Source organism: Mauremys reevesii, linkage group 11 (assembly GCF_016161935.1).
Source record: "Mauremys reevesii isolate NIE-2019 linkage group 11, ASM1616193v1, whole genome shotgun sequence".
In the NCBI taxonomy this organism is placed as follows: domain Eukaryota; kingdom Metazoa; phylum Chordata; order Testudines; family Geoemydidae; genus Mauremys; species Mauremys reevesii.
The window spans coordinates 19372466-19394075 of record NC_052633.1 but is presented as its reverse complement, the minus strand read 5'-3'; the positions used below and the strand labels follow the sequence as shown (position 1 = coordinate 19394075).

At 39.6% G+C, this 21610-nt stretch overlaps 1 protein-coding gene and 1 long non-coding RNA gene across 5 annotated transcripts in view; one reads left to right on the top strand and one right to left on the bottom strand.

The window, feature by feature from the left end:
- CARF (calcium responsive transcription factor) overlaps nucleotides 1-20626 on the top strand; it is a 50678-nt gene extending 30052 nt beyond the window's left edge. For both annotated transcript variants that reach the window (XM_039495930.1, XM_039495931.1), the window contains 6 exons: nucleotides 1240-1470; nucleotides 1984-2146; nucleotides 4270-4345; nucleotides 12206-12339; nucleotides 13708-14074; nucleotides 16895-20626. In XM_039495930.1, coding sequence (XP_039351864.1) covers nucleotides 1240-1470; nucleotides 1984-2146; nucleotides 4270-4345; nucleotides 12206-12339; nucleotides 13708-14074; nucleotides 16895-17013 — 1090 coding nt within the window. In that variant the 3' untranslated portion in view covers nucleotides 17014-20626. The remainder of the gene's footprint in view (nucleotides 1-1239; nucleotides 1471-1983; nucleotides 2147-4269; nucleotides 4346-12205; nucleotides 12340-13707; nucleotides 14075-16894) is intronic.
- Nucleotides 3705-21582, bottom strand: LOC120375196. 3 transcript variants are annotated; one of them, XR_005586491.1, is made up of 6 exons: nucleotides 21093-21582; nucleotides 15936-15997; nucleotides 15416-15611; nucleotides 10486-10667; nucleotides 4203-4336; nucleotides 3705-3955 (listed from the first exon to the last, which is right to left on the bottom strand). It is a non-coding gene; the product is annotated as an uncharacterized LOC120375196 (long non-coding RNA). The 3 variants fall into 3 exon arrangements; XR_005586493.1 differs by lacking the exon at nucleotides 10486-10667; XR_005586492.1 differs by lacking the exons at nucleotides 4203-4336; nucleotides 10486-10667.
- Nucleotides 21583-21610: the final 28 nt, after the last annotated feature.

Sequence of the window (21610 nt, the reverse complement as noted above, 5' to 3'; positions counted from 1 at the left end):
CTTAATCCTCCCTCTGCTTGCAGAGATGAATTAAGCCCCATATTTGCTTGTAATGCTTAGGCAAAACTGAGTGAGCCAAGGGTAGTGAGTCTGAATATTTGACTGTCAATGTAAATTAGTATTATTTGAACATTATTTTTTGTTTACATGCAATACCTAAAAGTATTAAATAGAAAAACAAAAAGTGGAATAACAATGTTTCTGTGCAATGTCTTTCATCCGAGGATCTGAAAGCACGTCACAATTAAGCCTCATGCATCCCTGCAAAGTAACTAACTATTGTTGTTATCAATTTTCAGACTGGGAAACTGAAGCATAGTGAGGTTCAATTATTTGCTCAAAGCTACAAAGCAAGTCAGTTGCATAACCCTCGCAGTGTGCTGCTGTCCAGTTTTTCTCTAATGATTATACCACACTTGTAATCTGTCCCACAGTATTTCAAAAAGAAAGGCATAGATGGACCCTCCATGTTTGGGAATATACTGTCCATCAGAGCAACTGTATTTATGTATTTCATCTACATATTGGTCAGAAAGCATGTGGTGTCAAAGCATTGTTTAAGATGCCCCCCATATGGACTGATTCAGCACTCTCAGCATGTCTGCGTTGCCATTTGGGAGAGCTGTGTTTGATTCCTTGTTGATTCTCTCTGTCACTGGGCCATCAGGATTGGGGAGTGCTACAGAGCAGTATGTGGAGCTGGAGGAGTGGGAGAGGAAGAGTACCTTATCTAGTTAAATAGCCACCTTTCTTGTCAATTAAGAGGATCATTGACATGAAAGGCGTCCTATCTAGTGCTTAGCTGTAAGGATGGTACAGTGCAGAGATTCAGTGAGAGGGGTGGCTCAATGAATATTCCCTTCAGATCTCAAACCAAAAATCCTGTACTGCAGTATTGTACTCTTTTATGGAAGCTTTGGGGCACAGATTTAAAGCTTCTTGAAAGAAAAGAGTGATCTCTGGGAGTGTTTTGTTTTAGGTTTGTACTCAAAATTATGTAAATTTGTTCCTTTAACTATGTGTTTGCAGTACAAGGCAGACATAGTCACTGTTCTATGTGGGGGTGTGCTAGTAATGAATGCTGTTAGTTGTGTGTATATATACAAGTCTTGTTGATGGTCTGATTAGAGGGTCTTCATTCAATAGCATTGTTCCCTTCCTGGGTAAGGATTTAAATAAATGATTTTGATTTACTGTCTTTGCTTTGGAATTGTATCTGGAAACGCTCCTTCTCGTCAGATGGTATGTGCAGTTACCCACCCAGCAGGCCCACCAGTATCACGAAATGGAGACCTGCCTCCCTCCTTCACCGTCCGCTTTCCCCACATCGTCTCCTGAGGAAGAGGAAGATGCAGTGAGAGATGAGAACTGTACTTTGCCCTCCCGACTTCACCCACAAGTAGCAGATAAAATCCGAGAACTGGTGTCTCAGGGAATAGAACAAGTCTATGCAGTGAGGAAACAACTAAGGTATAGCATAATCTACTCTAACTGTACTGCCTTCTTTCCATAGCACTTTATCAACTATACATTCAGTTAATCTGACTTGAAGCTATGTGGCAATGCTGATGCTTTCACGAATCTATCCCCACATATAGCATTAGCTGAATTTATCCCCACATATGGCATTAGCATCTCAGTTTTTTTTATTGGACTTTACCTTAGATGTAACTACCTAGTATTTCAGCTCCTTGCAGTGCCTCATACCAGATCACTATCTAGGGCTGCTTTTTTTCTTAGTGTTGGAAATGTACATATTATTGAGTTAGCTCTGTAAAATTTCCAGGATACCTGAGGAGAAGAGCCAGGTCATGGGATCTACTAACTTGTTCTTGTCTTGTAATTTTTAACATGTTTGGAACATATTTGAGGGCAGAGACAGAGGTGGCTGCAGAAGAAGGAGAAACATCTCCTAATATTGTAACTGTGCTTTAACTTTTGACAACACCCTTTTCCCCCCCTCCCCTTTCCACTACTTGACAGAAAGTTTGTGGAGCGAGAATTATTCAAGCCTGAGGAAGTACCAGAGAGGCATAACTTGTCCTTCTTCCCAACTGTGAATGACATCAAGAACCACATCCATGAGGTGCAGAAGTCCCTGGGAAACGGGGAGATGGTGTATAACTCAGAAAGCATCCCAGCAACGGTATTATTGGAGCTTCATGCTTTCTTCTCCTTCTTTCTTTCTGAATCTCTGAGATGAATCCTGCAGACTTTACTTAAATTTTACTGCTTGGCCCTTATTCAGCCAAAGCTCCCACTGACTTTTTATTCCCACTAGTTAAATTTTCAAAGGAAGTTTTGTCTGAGTAAGGATAGATTAAATGTAGGCCTTTTTAAGCATATATTATCAATGAAATGTTGCTAACAGTTGATACTTTATGCAGTACTGAGGTATATAATGAGAACATGAATTTAAGGCAGTGTGGTTGAAGAAATGAGCATAGTGTTCAAAGGTCCTAAGTTTCAATCCTGGCTCTACCACTGTGTTGCCTTGGGGAAGTCATTTCACAAGTCTCTCTCGCTTTCCTTATCTGTAAAATGGGGATGAAACTTACCTGTCTACCTCACGTGGTCTAGTTAATGTCTGTACAATGTTTTGAATGGGTATAGTGCTATATTAATGCTAAATATGATTACTCTACTATGTAGTAAATGTGTCTAACAGTAAATACAAAATATAAATCTTTATAAGTGCACAGTACCTCAATGTATGTTGCCCCTTAATTTTCTTCTCATATACGGAGTAATTTTGGGCAGGCATTGACAAGGATTTCTTCAATTGTAAGACAGGATTTTTTATTAGCTATGAAGGAATTGTCAAGGAACTGGCAAACTCAGCTCTGCGAGAGTGTAATGTGGACAAGATTTTATGCTGCTTAATATAGGCTGCTGCGATAGACAGGCCCTCCTCCACCACCCCCAAGTGCATTTGGTCCTGTAAATTGGATGCATGTTTAATATTTAGCCTAAAGGTTAACATTAAAGAACCAAAGATCAGATAAAAACACTTTGAGAGACATAGAAAAGTGACATGGACTGGAAGACCTGGGTTGGTGAGGATGTTATATTGACACAGGTTAGCATTTGTAAGCCTTATAAGAGAAGTAGGTTTTTAGTTGGGATTTGAATGAAGGATGGTTGCTTCGCATGCTGGAACTGGAAGTCTGTTTCATCTGTATTGGATGGCATGGAAGAAGGCATGAAGACAAGAAGGAAAGTAAGTGACTGGTATCCCTTATGATGGGACATAGTAATAAATAAGAGCTGAAATGAAGGCAGGTGCATAACCTTGAAGACAGCAATTTGAATCCTAACCTGGATGAAGGGCAGTGGAAGAGTGGAGTAATGTGGTCTGGGTGGTGAGTGAGGATGTGTGTATTGCATTTGGAATGGACTAAATGGGAGTGAGATGGGGAGACAAGACGATGAGGTTGCAGCAGTCCAGGTGAGAGAGAACTATCGATGATGAGGGATGGATGGATTATTTATTTATTTATTTATTTTGGTATGTTGTAGAGAAAGTGGTATCAAGATTTGGTGACTCCCACTGGGTTTTTGGCTGACTGAGACCCAGACAGCCACTGGGTGATGCCTCACTCCAAGCCAACGCATGGAGGGCTAAGTGAGGTTTCAAGAGCCTCAGATTGTGTATCGCTGATCTGGTGGCACTTTAATTTCATAGCATTTCAAGGTGAATTGGAATGTTTAGTTTAAAAAAATAGGTAAAAACATACTGTATTTAAGAGCTTAATTCACAAATGTACTTTACACAAGAGCTGAAAAGTTTGTTTGGTTTTTTAATATCTGCCAAGACTGGTTCTCCTGTGATAGCTGGTGATCCCACCTAAAGCAGGGCACGGCACGGCACAGAATTCCTTTACCCTTCTTAGGAGTTTCTGATGTTGTCTGCTTTTTGCAGGATACATGCAGAACCTTGAGTTCACGTTCCAGCCTGTAAATGATAGAGAAAATTATTTTCAAATAGTTTGTGTTTAAAATATATCTATTTTCAGTTTTAAAGTCTACCTCCCTTCTGAGGAGGATTTAGCCTACCAGACAGAAAGTGATTTAGAATCCTTTTAAAAGCACAGTCCTTCACCTTTAAGAGTTTTAAGAAATAACCCAAAAATTCAGAAAGCACTCACTATACAGAAATAAGATGTTTTGACACTGATTTTCACTGTAGTTTGAGTCTGTACCAGTATTGTAGGGAATCCTGCTCAGCACCCGTCCCATTTCTGAGAACTGAGGTCTTTTTCCTTTCAGCTCCAGTGGACCACAGACGGTGGGAATGTTCTCACAGAAACAGTGACTGTTACATTTGCCTCACCACCTACAGAGGGTAGGAGCATATTGATATCTTACTTGTGTTCAATTTTTGTTTTTTGTTACATGCATTATGAAAGTACAGATATCCTCCGTGATTTTTAGAGATCTTGCCGTTATCTTCCCTTATTTGAACACACCAAGAAGTGACCATTCTCATTTTCTCCCCCCACACACCCTTTACTACATTTCTGTGGAACTTGTTACAATTCCTGATATGGCAGATAGCAGTGATTGAAAACTGTTGACTTTGTCTTTTACAACATCCTTTAACGTGTACTGAAGAGCAGAACAATTTGGGTTGGAAGGAAATGCTCAGACCCTTACAACATCTGTGTAAAGAATCTTCTAGTGCTTGCTCAGTGGAATGGTGCAGAAGGAGATGATATTCATTTTAACTTTTTTATTGTAAAAATACAGATTTTATCTGACAACCAGGCAGTGAGACACATTTCTTACCCTCTTTCTTCAGTGATATTCTTGTGAAGTATCATTTTTCTTGGTGAATGCATAAAGTGAGGGCAGTATCTCTTCACAGCAATTACTATACCACTTAACAAGGAAGCGAAGAAAAGCCAGAATATGGATTTCTGAAGGAAGTTGCCTTGTCAAAATGAATTCTGCTCTAAAATCTGTTGTTGGGAGAGGTTCATTGGACTATCGTGTCTTTGCCATAAATGGGATTCTACTATTATTATTTCAGATTAAACCATATAGTAAAACAAAATTCTAAAGCTTGTGATTTAGACCTACTGACTACTCACATGCCTTAAGCTATGCACTGGCTTAAGTGCTTTTGCTGGATCAGGCTCCTCATTAGGTAGGAAATCTAAAACAAATTACACACACACACACACCCACACCCCCTTCCCTGCTCTCTTTCTCCTGTTCTTGTTTAACATAGAATCACAGAACTGGAAGGCTCCTGAGAGGTCATCTAGTCCAGTTCCCTGCACTTAAGGCAGGACTAAGTATTATCTAGACCATTCCTGACAGGTGTTTGTCCAACCTGCTCTTAAAAGTCCCCAGTGATGGAGATTCCACAACCTCCCTAGGCAATTTCATACAGTGCTTAACCACCCTGACAGTTAGGAAGTTTTTCCTAATGTCTAACCTAATTTCCAACCTAAACCGCCCTTGCTGCAATTTAAGCCCATTGCTTCTTGTCCTATCCTCAGAGGTTCAGAAGAACAATTTTCCTCCCTCCTCCTTGTAACAACCTTTTATGTACTTGAAAACTGTTATCATGTCCCCTCTCAGTCTTCTCTTCTCCAGACTAAACAAACCCAATTTTTTCAATCTTCCCTCGTAGGTCATGTTTTCTAGACCTTTAATCATTTTTGTTGCACATCTCTGGACTTTCTCCAATTTGTCCACATCTTTCTTGAAATGTGGTGCCCAGAATTGGACACAATACTCCAGTTGAGGCCTAATCAGCACAGAATAGAGTGGAAGAATTACTTTTCATGTCTTGCTTACAATACTTCTGCTAATACATCCCAGAATTATGTTTGCTGGGTTTTTTTGCAACCGCATTACACTGTTGACTCATATTTAGCTTGTGATCAACTATGACCCCCAGATCCCTTTCCAAAGTACTCCTACCTAGGCAGTCCATTTACCATTTTGTATGTGTGCAACTGATTGTTCCTTCCTACGTGGAGTACTTTGTATTTTTCCTTATTAATTTTCATTCTGTTTACTTCAGACTATTTCTCCAGTTTATCCAGATCATTTTGACTTTTAATTGAATTTATCCTCCAAAGCGCTTGCGACCCCTTCCAGCTTGGTATTGTCCGCAAACTTTATAAGTGTACTCTCTATGCTGTTATCTAAATCATTGATGAAGATATTGAACGGAACCGGACCCAGAACTGATCCCTGCGGGACCCCACTTGTTATGCCCTTCCAGCATGATTAAGATGAACCTCTTGAAAAAACCTGGCAGTTTTAGTAAGGGAGCAATAGCAGCCATGTGAAAGATTGTCTTCTTGCAAGATGTTTGAATAACACCATAGAGATCTGTGGTTTAGTTAACTTCAATAGCGCTATTCAAGTTGGCTATCTTGTATCTTTGTCTCCTCGGGACAAGGCATCCTAGACTTGTTAGGAATATTGTATAGAGGACTCTATTGTAGCATATTAAAGGGGCACTATTAATGTTATGCTTAAAGATTTACCCACAGAAACAGTTCTCCTATGTTGCAGTTCTTGCCTGAAGGATTCCTGGCATGTAGCTCTTGCCCCACACTACACACCCATCCACCCACCCACCCACAAAACTGATTCTTACCCTTGTTGTAGCAGGAAAAATACAAAAACAAATGTTTGGCTTGATGTGTGAATCTTCATAAATAACCTGGTGCACCTGATTCATGATGCGAAGCTCTGTGCACACCAGTGTATTTACAGTGAGTTGCACACTAAGCTGGGCCTTTGTTTTTAACTTCTATTTTAGCTGCTGCTGCAATGGATCGTTTTGAACTGAAAAACACCCCTTATGCTTGGAACTCTTAAGGTAAGAATTTCAGTATGGGCAACTGTCAGAATACAGGAGGTCAATTTTTAAGGCTTCATAATTTGAACAGTGTCCCTTTTTTTGAGGAAGGCTCGCATGTTAGAGAAAGGGGGATCTTACAGAACCACCTGATTCATAGCATTCACCTTTATCCTCAAAACAAGTAGTGGCTGGAGGTATTTCTGTATTTTGGATGGACACACCGGGTATTTGTGCCTCCAGAAGCCATTTAGAAGTGGTTCTCGATAATGTGAGAATGGGTGGGCTTATAGTATTTGGTTCCTGGATGCTGGCAGTAATGAAGGAAAATCAAATCTTGTTTTATTTTGGCTCCACAGATGGCTCCCCAAGACAAATGAGCCCATTAAATATGTAAGCATCCAGTGAGATACTGTATTCTACCTGAATTCAGAGAGACTTCTGCAGAAACTGAATGCATGGCTCCATTGGGTATAGTTAGATGGTCTTTTTTTTCCAGCCTGATTTGTCTTCTATTTGATCCGTAAGGATGTGTTAATCATAGAAATGTTTGGCTGGAAGGGACCTTGATAAATAATCAAGTCCAGTCCCTTGTGCTGTGGCAGGACCAAGTAAACTTAGATCATCCCTGACAGGTGTTTGTCCAGCTTATTTTTAAAAATTTCCAATGATGGCAACCACAACCTCCCGTGGAAGCCTATTCCAGAGCTTAACTATCCTTATAGTTAGAAAGATTTTCCTTATATCTAACCTAAATCTCCCTTGCTGAAGATTAAGCTCATCACTTCTTGTCCTACCTTCAGTGGACATGGAGAACAATTGATCACATCCTCTATAACAACCCTTAGCATATTTGAAAACTGTTATCAGGTTCCCTCTCAGTCTTCTTTTCTCAAGACTAAACATGCCCCATTTTGTTAACCTTTCCTCATAGATCAGGTTTTCTAAACCTTTTATCATTTTTGTTGCTCTCCCCTGGACTCTTTCCAACTTGTCCACATTTGTTCTAAATTGTAATGCCCAGAATTGGATACAGTACTCCATCTGAGGCCTCACCAGTGCCAAGTCAAGTGAGACAGTTACCTCCAGTATCATACATACAACACTCCTGTTATTACACCCCAGAATCATATTCGCCTTTTTTGCAGCTGCAGCACATTGATGACTCATTCAGTTTGTGATCCACTATAACCGCCAGATCCTTTATTATTATTATTATTATTAATTATTATTCCGCATTGTGCATTTGATTTTTCCGTCCTAAGTGAAGTACTTTGCACTTGTCTTTATCAAATTTTATTTTCTTGAATTCAGACCAATTCTCTTAATTCGTCAAGGTCATTTTGAATTTTAAACCTGTTCTCCAAAGTGCTTGCAACCCCTCCCAGCCTGGAGTCATCTGCAGATTTTTATCAGCATATTCTCTACTCTGTTATCTAAGTCATTAATGAAAATATTGAATAGTATTGGACCCAGGACTGACCCCTTGCAGGACCCCACTAGATATGCCCTCCTAATTTGACACCATAACGGCTCTTTGAGTATGTTCTTTCACCCATTTGTGCATCTACTTTATAGTAATTTCATCTAGACCACATTTCCCTAGTTTGTATATGAGAATGTCGTGCAGAACTGTGTCAAAATTAAGGTATGTCACGTTTACTGCTTCCCCCCCATCCACTAAGTAAGTAATCCTATCAAAGAAGGAAATTAAATTGGTTGGCCTGATTTGTTTTTGACAGATCTATGCTGACTATTCCTTATAACGCTATTATCTTCCAAGTGCTCACAAATTGATTGATTGTTTAATAATTTGCTCCAGTATCTTTCCAGGTATTGAAGTTAGGCTGACTGGTCTATAATTCTCAATGTCCTCCTTGTTCCCCTTTTCAAAAATAGGTACTATGTTTGCCCTTCTTCAGTCTTCTGGGACCTCTCCTGTCCTCCAGAAATTCTCCAAGATAACTGCTAATGGCTCCGAGATTGCTTCAGCTAGTTCCTTAAGTACTCTAGGATGAATTTCATCAGGCCCTGATGACTTGAATACATCTAATTTATCTAAATAGTCTTTAACCTGTACTTTTCCTATTTTGGCTTGCATTCCTTCCCCCTGTTTGCTAATATTAATTGTGTAAAGTATCTGGTGGTCACCTTTTTAGTGAAGACTGAAGCAAAATAGGCATTAAGCACCTCAGCTTTCTTGATGTCAGCAGTTTTTATTAAGGCTATGATTATGTCACGGAATCCGTGACTTCAGTTGACCTCCGTGATATTTTCTGTCCTGGGGTTGGAGCTCCCAGCTAGCCCCATCCTCTCAGCTCCCAGCCCCAAGCCTAGTGGATGGACCCTGCAGCTGCCTTAAATGACAGTCTAAAATGGCTCTCCTCCAATTTCTTCCTCCACTTTCTTGAACAAAAAATAGTCCCTGATACATTCCAAGAATTCATTGGAAATTTTGTGTTTTGCTATATTATTTTCCCATTAATAGACTAGTTAGTCTCCCATTACTACCTGGTCCTGTGTTTTGGCTATTTCTGTTATTTGTCTTAGAAATGCCTCATCCACCTCCTCTTCCTGATTTGGTAGTCTATAGTAGACCCCCACCATGACATAATTCCTATTTTTTTAACTCTTTTATTTTTACCCAAACACTCTCAACTGGTCTGTCTCGCACCTCCTTCTGGACCTTAGCACAAGTGTATGTATCCTTTATGTACAGTGCAACCCCTCCTCCCTTTTTCCCCCCCACCTGTCCTTTCTGAACAAGCTATGCCCCTCTATACCAATATTCCAGTCATTATCCCACCAAGTCTCTGTGATGCCAATTAACTAATAATTTAGCTTATGTACTAATACTTCCAGCTCTTCCTGTGTATTCCCCATACTCCTTTTGTTTGTGTACAGACATCTAAAATGTTGATCAGATTCCCCCCTGATTTCCTTCTTGTTAGTCCTTTGACCCTTTTGTAATTTTCCACATCCTCCCCTCAACATCTAACCATCTGTTAAGGTCACTTTTTTTAATACTTACCTGAGCTTTTGTCACCTGCTGTCATTAAACCTAGTTTAAAGCCCTCCTCACTAGGTTGTCAAGTCAGTGCACGAAAATGCCCTTCCCCTTTTTGGTCAGGTGGACCCCATCTCTTCCCAGCAGACCTTTCTGGAATAGCATCCCATGGTCAAAAAAGCCGAAGCCCTCCCATCGACACCATCTGTGCAGCCACGTGTTCATCTACAGGATGCATGTGTCCCTGCCTGGGCACTAACCCTCAACTGGAAGGATAGATGAGAACACAACCTGGGCCTCTGACTGCATCACCCTCGCTCCCAGAGCCCTGTAGTCACACAGCTGATCTGCTCAGGGTCAGACCTGGCAGTATCATTAGTGGCCACATGGATGACCATCAAAGGATAGTGATCAGAGGGTCGGATGAGCATCGTCGTCTTTTCCATAATGTCTCAGGCGCAGGCTCCAGGCGGGCAGCACAACCCTCAGGACATAATGTCAGGTTGGCAAATGGATGTCTGTTTCCCTCAGCAGGGAGTCCCTGACTACCAGCATCCTATGTCGTCTCCTTGTAGGTGCAGTGGAAGTGCACCTCCCAGCCTAGGGGGAGTGAATGGCTGCTCCTCCTCAGCCATGGGGATTTGCTCCTCACCTGCTGTTGCCAGTACAGCATACCAGTTCTTGGTCTTGATAGCTAGCAGCCAATCTCCTCCTCGCGGAGCAGCCAGTTCTCCCATCTCCTCTGGTGGTGCTGTAGTTGTCTGTAGTTAGATGGCATCCTCCTTCCCAGATATATCCATTTGCGTTATGACATCACATTCATTTCTGCCGAAACTGAATATAATGTCACAAACAGGATAACTTCATTGCAAGACTGTGTAAAAAGAAAAGCTGGACTTTGAGGATACCAGCTTCTATTCAAGCACAAGTAGCAAGGGTAAAAGACATTGACTGTCCAAGCAGTCTCCTTTGTGTATAAGTTTTTCTTTTATTGCAATTTGTGCCAATATAGAATTGTTCCTTCAAATGATCAAGCAACAACCTGGGGAAAACTGGGTTGCTTGCTTACTGTGAAGAAATCCATTTCTTTCAATGTATGTCTCCTTCAGCCTTTCTCCTATCCTCTCATAAGCATGGAATCCCTGTAATTATCTAGCTTTAGAGGTCTTTATCAGTTCCCTTGGTTTTCTTTCATATCTGTTGTGATATGTGTTCCATATACATATGGAATTAATAAACATCTACAGAACAGATCCATATGATGTATTTAATACACTGACTAGGAAGCTGGAACATTCTTACATGTGCTGCAATAGTATCATATAGGACATCAGGCAATAGCCTTTCTCTCTTGTGCACAAGGATTAATTATATAGTATTAACAAGAACTACAGTATTACTGTACCAACTGCACTATATTAAGATAATTGTATTCAAAGAGAATCAGAGATTATTTCATAAGCAGCTAGAGTTTGGGACTCAGTGCATGTTGAAGGACTTCTCCACTTCTCACGTTGCTGGAAATATTATGTGATTTCTTGCTGAAAAAAAATCATCTGCTGATTTCAAAGGTAAAATTGCAAGATACCAGGAGGACACTGGGTCAGCACAACTGATTATCTGTCTGAGACTTGAGTCATTAATTGCAAATATTTTGGGTCTCACAGGGACTGAATATATGATGAGCCAATGGAGGTTTTTTTGGGAAACCATTTAGGCAAATTTTGATTTTATAAAGTTTCAGGAGCAACTGAAACGTCCATAAAATAGAGGTTTGCATGGAAAAATACAATAGTCTGGAAACCAGAAGGGCTTCTATATAAAAAGGCTTTGAAAAATAGTTACCTGTATTGAAGTTACCCCACTTCCATGAACAGTGGAAAGAAACCTAAAGGATTTCTAGCATAAGGCTTTATTGAAGAACCATGTCATTCATAGTTAATTTTGTCTTTCCTCCTATTCTCTATGCTTTATCTAGGATGTATGTATGTTCAAACAATTTGCTTGCTGCTTCGATGGAAATTCTTTTGCTTATAGATTCCCATGAATTTATAACAGGAATGATAGGGAGCAATTGCTTTATTTCCCTTAATAATGTCCCTGTCTTTTTTTAAAATGTAAACTCTCTAACTTTATACACCCCTGTATTTACTTTTTCTCACATCCAACCTATTCTTCTTCCTTTGGCATCTAAGTTTTTCTACACAAAATACAGACTATTTATTATGCAAATGTAAATGTTTTTATATGTTTCAATGTTGTGATATAATGTATTTGAGCTTTTGTTCATGAGGTTTAGGTAGGTATTAAGAGCTCTATAAACTAACAGAATCTTTGTCATAATCTCTGTTCATTTGGTCTCTGTGGTGCAGCAGGGAGTTCACCAGGAGAATCAATCATCACCAAAGTGGAATCCAGTCAGACTGGGGAGAACTTGCCTCCAGAGACAGCTCAGCTGTTGTCGTCGCTCTCGTCACTCCAGCCCAAGATATTTGCACAGCTTCAGGTAGTCAAGTTCTTTAACACCTTCACCAAGATGGCCAGAATTTCAACCTATGCTGTTCTGGGAATCCTGATGGAGAGGTTGAGGACTGTAAGCTTCCTCTCGGCTAACTATCCCAGACGCTCGCTACATTAATTTTTGTTCTTCTTCTTAGCATATGCGAGGCATGCCTCAGGTGGCACATGACCAAGATTCATCACCAAATGTGGTCCACTAATTGGATCATTAGCTTCCCCAGCCTGGGTTGCAATGTGAACACTGATCCATGCCCCCCAAATTTTTGGTAAGGGAAGCCAGAACTGAAGTAGCTGTCAGCCCCCTCTGTGGCAACTTTCGTGTATTTTTACATATTTTGGCTTTTACTTGGCGTCTAAGTGATCCTACTGCTATCCTGTGAGCACTGTTAAATCCAGGGATTGTCATATAGACGAGTTAGGATAAATGCAGTCAGTGAGCCAACCCCACAGCCACTCCTCTTACACTAGTGGTGTCCAACCGTTTTCATGAGGGCCAAAAGTGTTATTTTATAATGGGGAGAGGCCACCATTGTGAGGGAATGGAAATGTAAGGCTTCTATTTATTTCCCTTCTCTCTCACTTGTAAAATTGTATTGATAACCAAAAAGCAGCTCCCAACTCAGACCCAGAAGCCGTAGGTTTCCTTCTCTAAGAACCCCAGTCTTGTCCTACTCCAACCAGCCCCCGGGAACTCAAACCATTGCTTTCTCCACAAAAACTCGGAACTGCAGATCTTTCCCTCCTTCCCCAAACCATGTTCCTCAGGCACATCCCCCCCACCCACACCTCAATAATTCCTCTTTTCTGGCTTATTTCCTCTTATCTGACCAGAACCAATTCTCTCCTCCCCCAAAATCAATTGAAGTCAGTTACTGAGGGCCCATGATGCTCCTACATGGAATTACCATAGGAGCATGACACCCTTAAAATCAACTGCTCCTGAGCCCCATCTGAATTTGTGGGTCCCTTGCTATCACTGCCCATCTTCCCTCTGCTCTCTGTCCTGGATACCCCACCTTCTCCTGCAGTAGCTGCTGTTTTGCTTGCTTTCCCCCGTCCTCCTCCTTTGAAGACCACATGGCACCAGTCCTCTGCTCTTTCACTGCCTGCTCCCTCCTCTTAAAGGAGCAGCTGCTCAGACACAGACTCCTTTGCTCTTCACACCCACTCTACTCCTGGGAAAAAGCACTGTTGGGGAATCCAGCCTTCATTCATAATCAAATGCAAATTTCTGTTTGGCACGTCGCCCCAGGAGCCCCAATTCAGAGCCCTGAGGGTCACAAACTCTTCACACTATGGTATTGATTGATGTAGAAACACTGTGATATTGACTTTACTGTCTTCTGTTTCACAGGGATTACAGCTGCAGCCAACATTCACCTCCGTGGATGGAGCAACAGCCCTGATAGCAGTAAATAACCATTCTTCTCCCAACCCTGCAAGTCTTCTGGATTCCATAGGGAGTGTGATAACCAACCACTCTCTAGTACTCAGTCAGGGACACAACCTTCACACAGGTGCCAGTCTAACCCAGAGCAACAATGCTGCCTCCGCTACTGGAAATCTGCCTATATCAGATCAAAATCTGGTCACTATGGGCCAGCTGGTAACTGTTGGAGGTGTAGAGGATACAGGAAGCCTGGAGGGAGGGATCCATCAGTTTCTTTTGGGAGACGTCCAGACCATTCCAATACGGATTGTAGACAGCCATCCAGCTCTTAGTAAGTTTAAATCTGCCTACGGTATTTAAATGCACAAATTGAGAATTAATTTTCTTAGTCATTTGCATTCTGGGGTGCCGTGGGGAATCTGTCATCACCAGGATACTCTTTTGAATAACTGAATGAACAGATCCTACTTAGTTTCTAAAACAGCTAATGGAAATTTTTGAACGTTTTTTTTGCTGAAAACGGCCTTTTTAAAAAAACTTGTTTGTGTCAAAAACTGTTGAACTTCTAAAAACTTCAGTTTGTGGAATTTTTCATGACTTTTTACTCAAACTTCATCATTTTTTTTTCATTTACTGAAAACTGCTTTTTACTAAATAAAACATGTTAGTTTACTAAAAACAGGTTTTTGTGGTAAATAAAATATTTTTGTTTCACAATAGCCCTGTATGTTTTGGTAAACTAACAGTTTCAACAAGAAAATTTTGTTAGGAGAGCTGGTTGGTTTGTTTGTTTGGTTTGTTTGTTTGTTTTAAATGCATTTAAACTCTGCAAAACATAAGCAACTTGAAAATGTTGTGTGACTCTTTTTCCCTCCCCCCCTCGCTAGTCTGACTCAAACTGTCTTCTGGGAGGTCTCATTTTTCTTCTGGTTTCTCCTAATGGAGTGCAGGGGTGATCAGTTGCAACTTTTAAAATTATATAATTTCTTGGAATTTTAAACATTTATCAGAAAAATGCATTAAAAAAATCATAGTAAAGCCAAACAAAAATGTTCTCCTATCATAGAATAGAGAGCCCCTGAAAGCCCTTATCATCATGACCTTATATTCTGTGAATCTCTGCCATAGAATTTGGTACAGAATACATCATCTGCTAATAAATTGTGCTCCAGAATCTAAGCTTTCATTTAAAAAACCCTAAAGTTTTGAGCCCTAATGGTTGTGAAGTAAACCCTCCAAATGTGGACCACATGTAGACTGAAGCAATCTTGTCTTCCTGACTCTACAGACAGCCAGAAATAACTGCAAATAGGCCCATTTTTCTCAGTGTCTGAGAATTCTGAAATGTGACTTCTGAGCAGTTTAGCAGAAATATCCAGCTAATAATGTGCTTATCCTACAATCTCAAATTGCCTCCCATATCTTTGCAAGTGCCCAAAGCCACAACTCTCTCCTAACCATCTGCCAAGCTCCATCCAGCTTCCTCACTGACAGCTTTTTAAGTGCACTTATGTTTTCTCAGTACTAAATCCTGCAATACTTTGAAAATTCAAAATGTAGGAAAAGCATTGAATATACTGAAATTAACATCAAAATTATGCAAAGGAGCATTTACTAATTTTATCATCTATTTCTAATTTAAGTCAACCAAAATGTCAGTGTTTAAATGTACCTAAAATTGCCCTGGACTTTCAGTCTGCTGCACTGGAATGTTGTTTTTGAAGCTATTCCAAATTCTTATAATTGACCTTCACTGTTGTCCTCAAAAAATTCTGTTTTTATTGTTGGTATAAGGATTCCAGAGAGGTCATCAAAATTGTCTCTTCAGTCATTCTGCGTGGCCTTTCAAGCTAGATGGTGCTGTCTCTCTAAAATACATAAAAGCAAAATATTGGTGCAAAGTTATGTACATTTTTAAATAAATATTTTATACAAAACAGAAAAAGAACAAAAGGGAGTACAATTATAAAAATGAGACAATTTAACAACAAAATGTAGCTCTTTTATATCTTCCTGGAGGCCTCTCCACATCCCTTGAGGGTACCTCTTTTTGTTTGTGCTGTACACCCTAATCACTTCATAGTCACCATCCTTCTTGGCCTGGGAAGTGTGTGGGACTCCTTTCAACCCAGAGCAGTGCCACCCCTTTATTGTCGGGAGGAGATGTTTCTAAACAACACCAGATACTTCACCTTCTTACGGGGCCAGGGAATCCTGCTGGAGAATCCTGGAGAGTGAGAAGCCAGGAGACAATCTAGAGAGAGATCCAGAATTTTCTCCAGTTAGTCCTGTGTTATTGGGCAGGCCCAAATTGAGATCATCTACAGGAATAAATCAACTTTTTTGTGCTGGACTTTGTGGATTCTGAGATACTAGTCCCAGATACACATTCAGGACGAGTCAGTTAAAATCATTCCTTACAATCCAGCTTCTCTCTCTTATCTGACTGGTAGTTAAATACTAGAGTAGCTTGGCTGATGAAAATATGTAACCTGTCCAGTATGGTCATTTCTGTCCAGTATAATCATTTCTATGTACTGAGGATGAAGTTCTAAGCTATTATTTAAAACAACTTTTCTATTGTAATCTTTCTCTTTCATACCCACAATTGTTCATTGACACCCTCTTCCCAAAAAGTACTTGTTTAAGATGACAAGTTTGTGTATTTAAGTGGACGGACCAAATTCAGTTTTTGTGTACTTGCATACAGCTCCCACATCTTCAGTAGGATAGTACTTACTTATATCGCGGCTGAATTTGTCTCAGTATATTTATAAGAGACACCTAAGATTCATTCCTGAAGAATGGACTCCTCATATTGTTTAAAAAAAGAACTCCTTAGAGAAAGTAACTTTATAGATTCTAGTCCATTTGTTCTTTTTGTCCATAAAAATATTTCAGATTTTTGTTCAGAAGTTTATTATTTCAGCAAATTCAGTTCTGCTTGCTTCATCTTTTAACACAGCAAGTGTATGACTTTGTTAAACTACTGAAATGCAGATCTCTCAAATGCCCCATGTGCTAGCCTAAATCATCATATTTTCTGAAGCTACAGTCATTTTTTGCTTCTAATTGTATACAGTTCTTAAGAGCTAAGTGTTGTTGATGGAGTTTTGACCTTAATGTTTTGTTTTGTGTTTTGCTTTTAAAGTTGAAGAAAATCCAGAGGGTACCATTTGTGTGGGCCAAGTTAAACAAGAACCCAGAGAACAAGCATTGTCTGTGGAGGCAGATAGAATCAGAGACTGCCAGAACTCTGCCACTATTTAAATCCATGAAGGCATTAAGGATTTGCAACTCAGAGGACTCTAAAATGTCTTGGAAAAGAAGGCGGATATTCTCCAAACAATGCCATTCTTCAAAATGGCATTGTGACAGTCAGTATAGACACCATACACTAGTTCTGAGAGACAGCTGCTTTGATTTACAGCTGATACGGTTCACTGCCAATTCCAGGTCATTCAGTTCCCATGTGGAACACCTCCTCCTTCTTTCCTTCCAAGTTTTGAGTAATTCAGATACTATCCAGATGGTCTATTTTGCACAGTATTTCAATAGGTCTTCCAAAATTAAATCCCTAAGTTTTATAATATGAATCAGAATGCTACTCTCACTAATCTCTTTCAAACCCTCACCTATCCTGGTACTCCGAAGACAACGGAATCTGCCCTTAAATGCATCAACAATGGCAGTCATTTTGAGAGAAAAATAAAGTCTTTGGAAATCAAGATGCAGAACTTTAAAAGTGCCAAGGGCAATGGATGCATGAAAAATGTGGACTGCATCTGATAGGAATGTTAGTGATGGAAAGGTGAAATTACCAGGTGAAAATAAAACTGGGTGATGAACAGGGGTAGACAGATTGCAAAGTAGTAGAGGATTATGTTTTGATGCATTTAACATTCTGGCTTTATCATGGGGTTTACTTTCTCAACCTGCAGCCTTTATTCTGAAAGGGCAGTAGCCAGCTGGTCATAATGAGTAAATGAAGTAGTTGCATCTCCTGTGGAAAGATTGGTAGTAGTGTTTTAGCTTACTTATCGTTTACATTCAGATAGGCATATGATTTAATATGCTGATGGTCATGGCGTAGGTATTAGTGATACCATGATTAAAAACAATATTCCAAATCTGTAAGCCATCTGCTGTGCTGAGATAAGCAGTAGAAAAACAAACAATATACAGAAGAGCTGTCTTTGTGGTGGTCAGAAAATAAATGGGTCTCAAGTTTTGCCTAAGACAGCTGTTAGGACTGAACAAGGGTCTGTGTTGTTTCTTGTCAGTTGCGTTTCAGGAGCTAATTGAATTAATGCTAGAGGAATATTTTTTTTCCTGCATCGTCAAAGTCAAGTCCGTAACAAGCAGCAAGAACTGAGTTATATTTTATGTGCCAGGCAGAATTCGTAATGAATGACTCATACTTACAAATATTTTTAAATCAGTTTTAAGCAATAAAGGAAATAAAACTGATACAACATAACTACCAAATTAAATAACAGTTGGTTTGCTTCAGATGTTGTTTATAGCGGCATTCAGAACCATTATAGGTTCAGCTCTACAAGCATATCCATTATTAACCAATATTTCCAGGGATTGATAACTCAGCCATAACAATTCACTCTTGTTTATATAACTTGCAAGATCAGTTTGGCTATGGTTTTACTTACAGATTTGCAAAGGAAAAAGGATTACAAATATTATTTGTGCATATAAAGGATAAAAATGGTTCAGATTGATATTATTAATGTGCGTTCAAAGTATGCACAAACGTCTTTAAATATTCGAAATCTGAAATAATCCTGAATTCCTTACTTTTGTGCATTTAAAGCTAAAGATCCTTGAAATCTCCTATTGTGCTTAGGATCTCCAAATATCTTTACATGCTGCATCAATTAAGGTCTTACCTCTAAAAATCTTTACTCCAGAGAGTATTGCTAATACTATTAACATTGTTAAAAACTAATTTTTGTGGTTTAAATGGAACGTTCCAACAGGGACTGCTCTTTTTAAGTAAGAGCCAACATTACTTCATGTGGGCAGTTATAGAATCTCCATTCGTGTGGAGTCTCATAGATTGCATTTAAACTCATTTCTTTTGTGATATGCCTTATACATTTCTGTGTAGGTAAATTCAGTGATATTTTGCTGTGCATTTTATATTTCCGTTAAAATTGTGGCATCTCATCTAGAATGGATGTTTTGTCCTGCTTCATTTATAGCTCTGGAGTGCATAGCATACAGATTATTATCTTTTTCTTTAAAATTCTGTCAACAGTATGTTAGAAGTTGATTCTTCCTCCCACTCAGCTACTGTTGAATATCATTTACCTTTTCCTGCTACTCTTACAATTTCAGTTGGTACATTCCAGGATAAATTACCCTCCTCGGTATTCTGTGATATTGACATCAAAATCCTGATTCAGAACAGCAAATTAATATTAAAAAATTACCAGTGACAGGTTTAAAAGAATTCTAGATTCCTGATTAATGTAAAATCTAAGGCAAAAATTTTGCATTGATTAAATACCCATCAATTGTTACTTATTTCCCCAGAGACAATGCTGAGGAATGACTATTTTTTTGCCAGTTACTATTCCTCCTAATGTAACACATGATCTGATTCTACACTAAACAGGAGAAAATTCAAAGGATATAGACTTTACTCTTGGTGAATACAGGCTGTTAAAGGAAATGGTCCTTTAGGCCATTTTGAATAGCAGACTAAGGAGTGACTTTTCTCAATCTAGCTTGAATTGCACAGTCCCCTGAAAAGAATCAAACCAGAAGTTTTTTGTCAAGAGAGTGCAGATAGAGATAAATTTAAAGGGGTCCGTTACGGAGTGAAAGAAATTACATATAAATGTACAAGTTTTAATCCCTGGTTTTTGCCATCCCAAATCTCCTGTTTTTTATTTATAGAACATTGTAAAATAACTGATTTTATTTAAAATATTTCTGTGGCTGATACTCAAATTGTAGTTTCAAAATTAACTTCAAATTCTTTAAATTCTAATTCTTTTCCCTCTAAATGTATACTCTGGTTATGTCATTGTTGTCTTTGCAGAGCGCATAGTCTTTCCTCTTACAAAGTTATGTTTATGTTACTTGTGTTATGTTTCACACAGGCTGAAGTTATCTGGCCACATAGGCCCACTTGTACTCAAATTGGTATTTTGGTTCGCTAGGTTCCAATTGAAGGTTACAGATAAAAGGCCCGATTCTCCTCTCATGCACATGTATAAACTACATGGATTTCATTGTAGTTACATCAGTGTTAAACTAGTGTGAATGAAAGATTAATCGAGCCGGGTGCTGTTCTGAGTATGTTGCATAGTCATTTAATTTGAGTTTACATGTAAAACAGTTAGATATGAGCTCACAATAGGTATTAGAAACATTTCTAAAGTTAACTCTGGTGTGCTCAAAACACTTATTTTGCAAGCCTCTTAATTCTGAGCTTCCACGGGGTTTTAAATGAACTAATTCTTCACCAATCTTTCCTTCTTATGTCAGTTGCTCACGAAGAGTGATTGGTCTGCTTCATAAGAAGGGCTGTGCGCATGCAAAAACTCGTGGTTAAAATGCAGAAAAATCACCTAAAAGACATGGGTCCATGGTTCTTATTCAAGGCTGGAAACCAGCAAGGTTGAAATGTCTTCTTTTCCTTTTTGTGCTGTCAAGACACAAGCTTGATCGTGTGGTCTGAAGAATCTTTCAGTTTGTAAAAAGTTTAAAGAGAGACAAATCTATATATATTGTAACTTAATGTATAGTGTTCTTTGTTCAAATGTAAACTTTTTTTTTTTTAAAGAAACAGCCTGTATTGTGTGATGATTGTCTTGGCTGTATTTTTTCCTACAGTTTGAGGTGCTGTTTGTGTTAATGCTGCTTATTTAAAATAATTGCTTTTGATACAGATATATTAATATGGACTCATGAAACTGTCCATAAATACCGAAACTTTGAAAATGCTAAGCCTTATATTAAAAAAACAAACAAAAAAACCCTAGAGTTAACTGGCCATTCTCAGCATGACAAAAGTTTTGCTTGTTTAAAAGGAAAATTTCCATGGACTCTTTTTCCCAAACAAAAAATCTATAGAATTGTGTGTTTCCTAGCCAGAAACCCACACGTCCTTATACTGTATGTTTCCTAACTGCAATATGCAAAGGTTGAAAATGCCTAAATCCAAGTAAGTATCCATATATTATTTTACAGCAACACAGGTGTACATATTGATATGTGCAGATGAAGTTCCTGCCCCATTGGGCTTGAAGTCTCAAGTTAGCTTTAAGACATACTAGCATAGTTTGCTGCCGCCTCTGGGAAAAAACATAGGTGGGATGGACCTTTGCCTCTTCAGTCTGCTCCTGGTGGTTCACCTTGTTCCTGGCAGTGTGGCTTCATTGGAGCTGTGCTTTCAGGGTAGGTTTGAGAGGGCTCAGCAGGGAAAACTGTACAGCCTCATACTGTATTTTCCTGGATTGAGGTGGGAGGAGGGTTTTGGTGGGGGAGGGGCGGCAGCAAAGCTGAGTCCCAAAGGAAGGAATGTTTGGGCTGCTTGAGGAGGGGTCAGGAAAGTGCAACCTGTGGGAGATGGTAGGAGACACAACAGGGAAGAGCATGAAAGCTACTCTGGGAGGGTGGGTTTCCCTGCAGAGGGGTATAGGTGTAGGGTAGTGTTCATGAGGAGAAAGGTGTTTGAGGGCTGGGGTCCCTGCAGAGGAACGAGCTGGGCTTGGGGTGTTCTATCTGGTGGTGGAGGAGCCTCCATAGGGAGGAAGGTGCTGGGGCTGAGTGTCCCTCAGTAGGGTACTGATGTGGGCTGCAATGGGTTGTTTCCATGGGGTTCCTCAGTTCTGTAGCT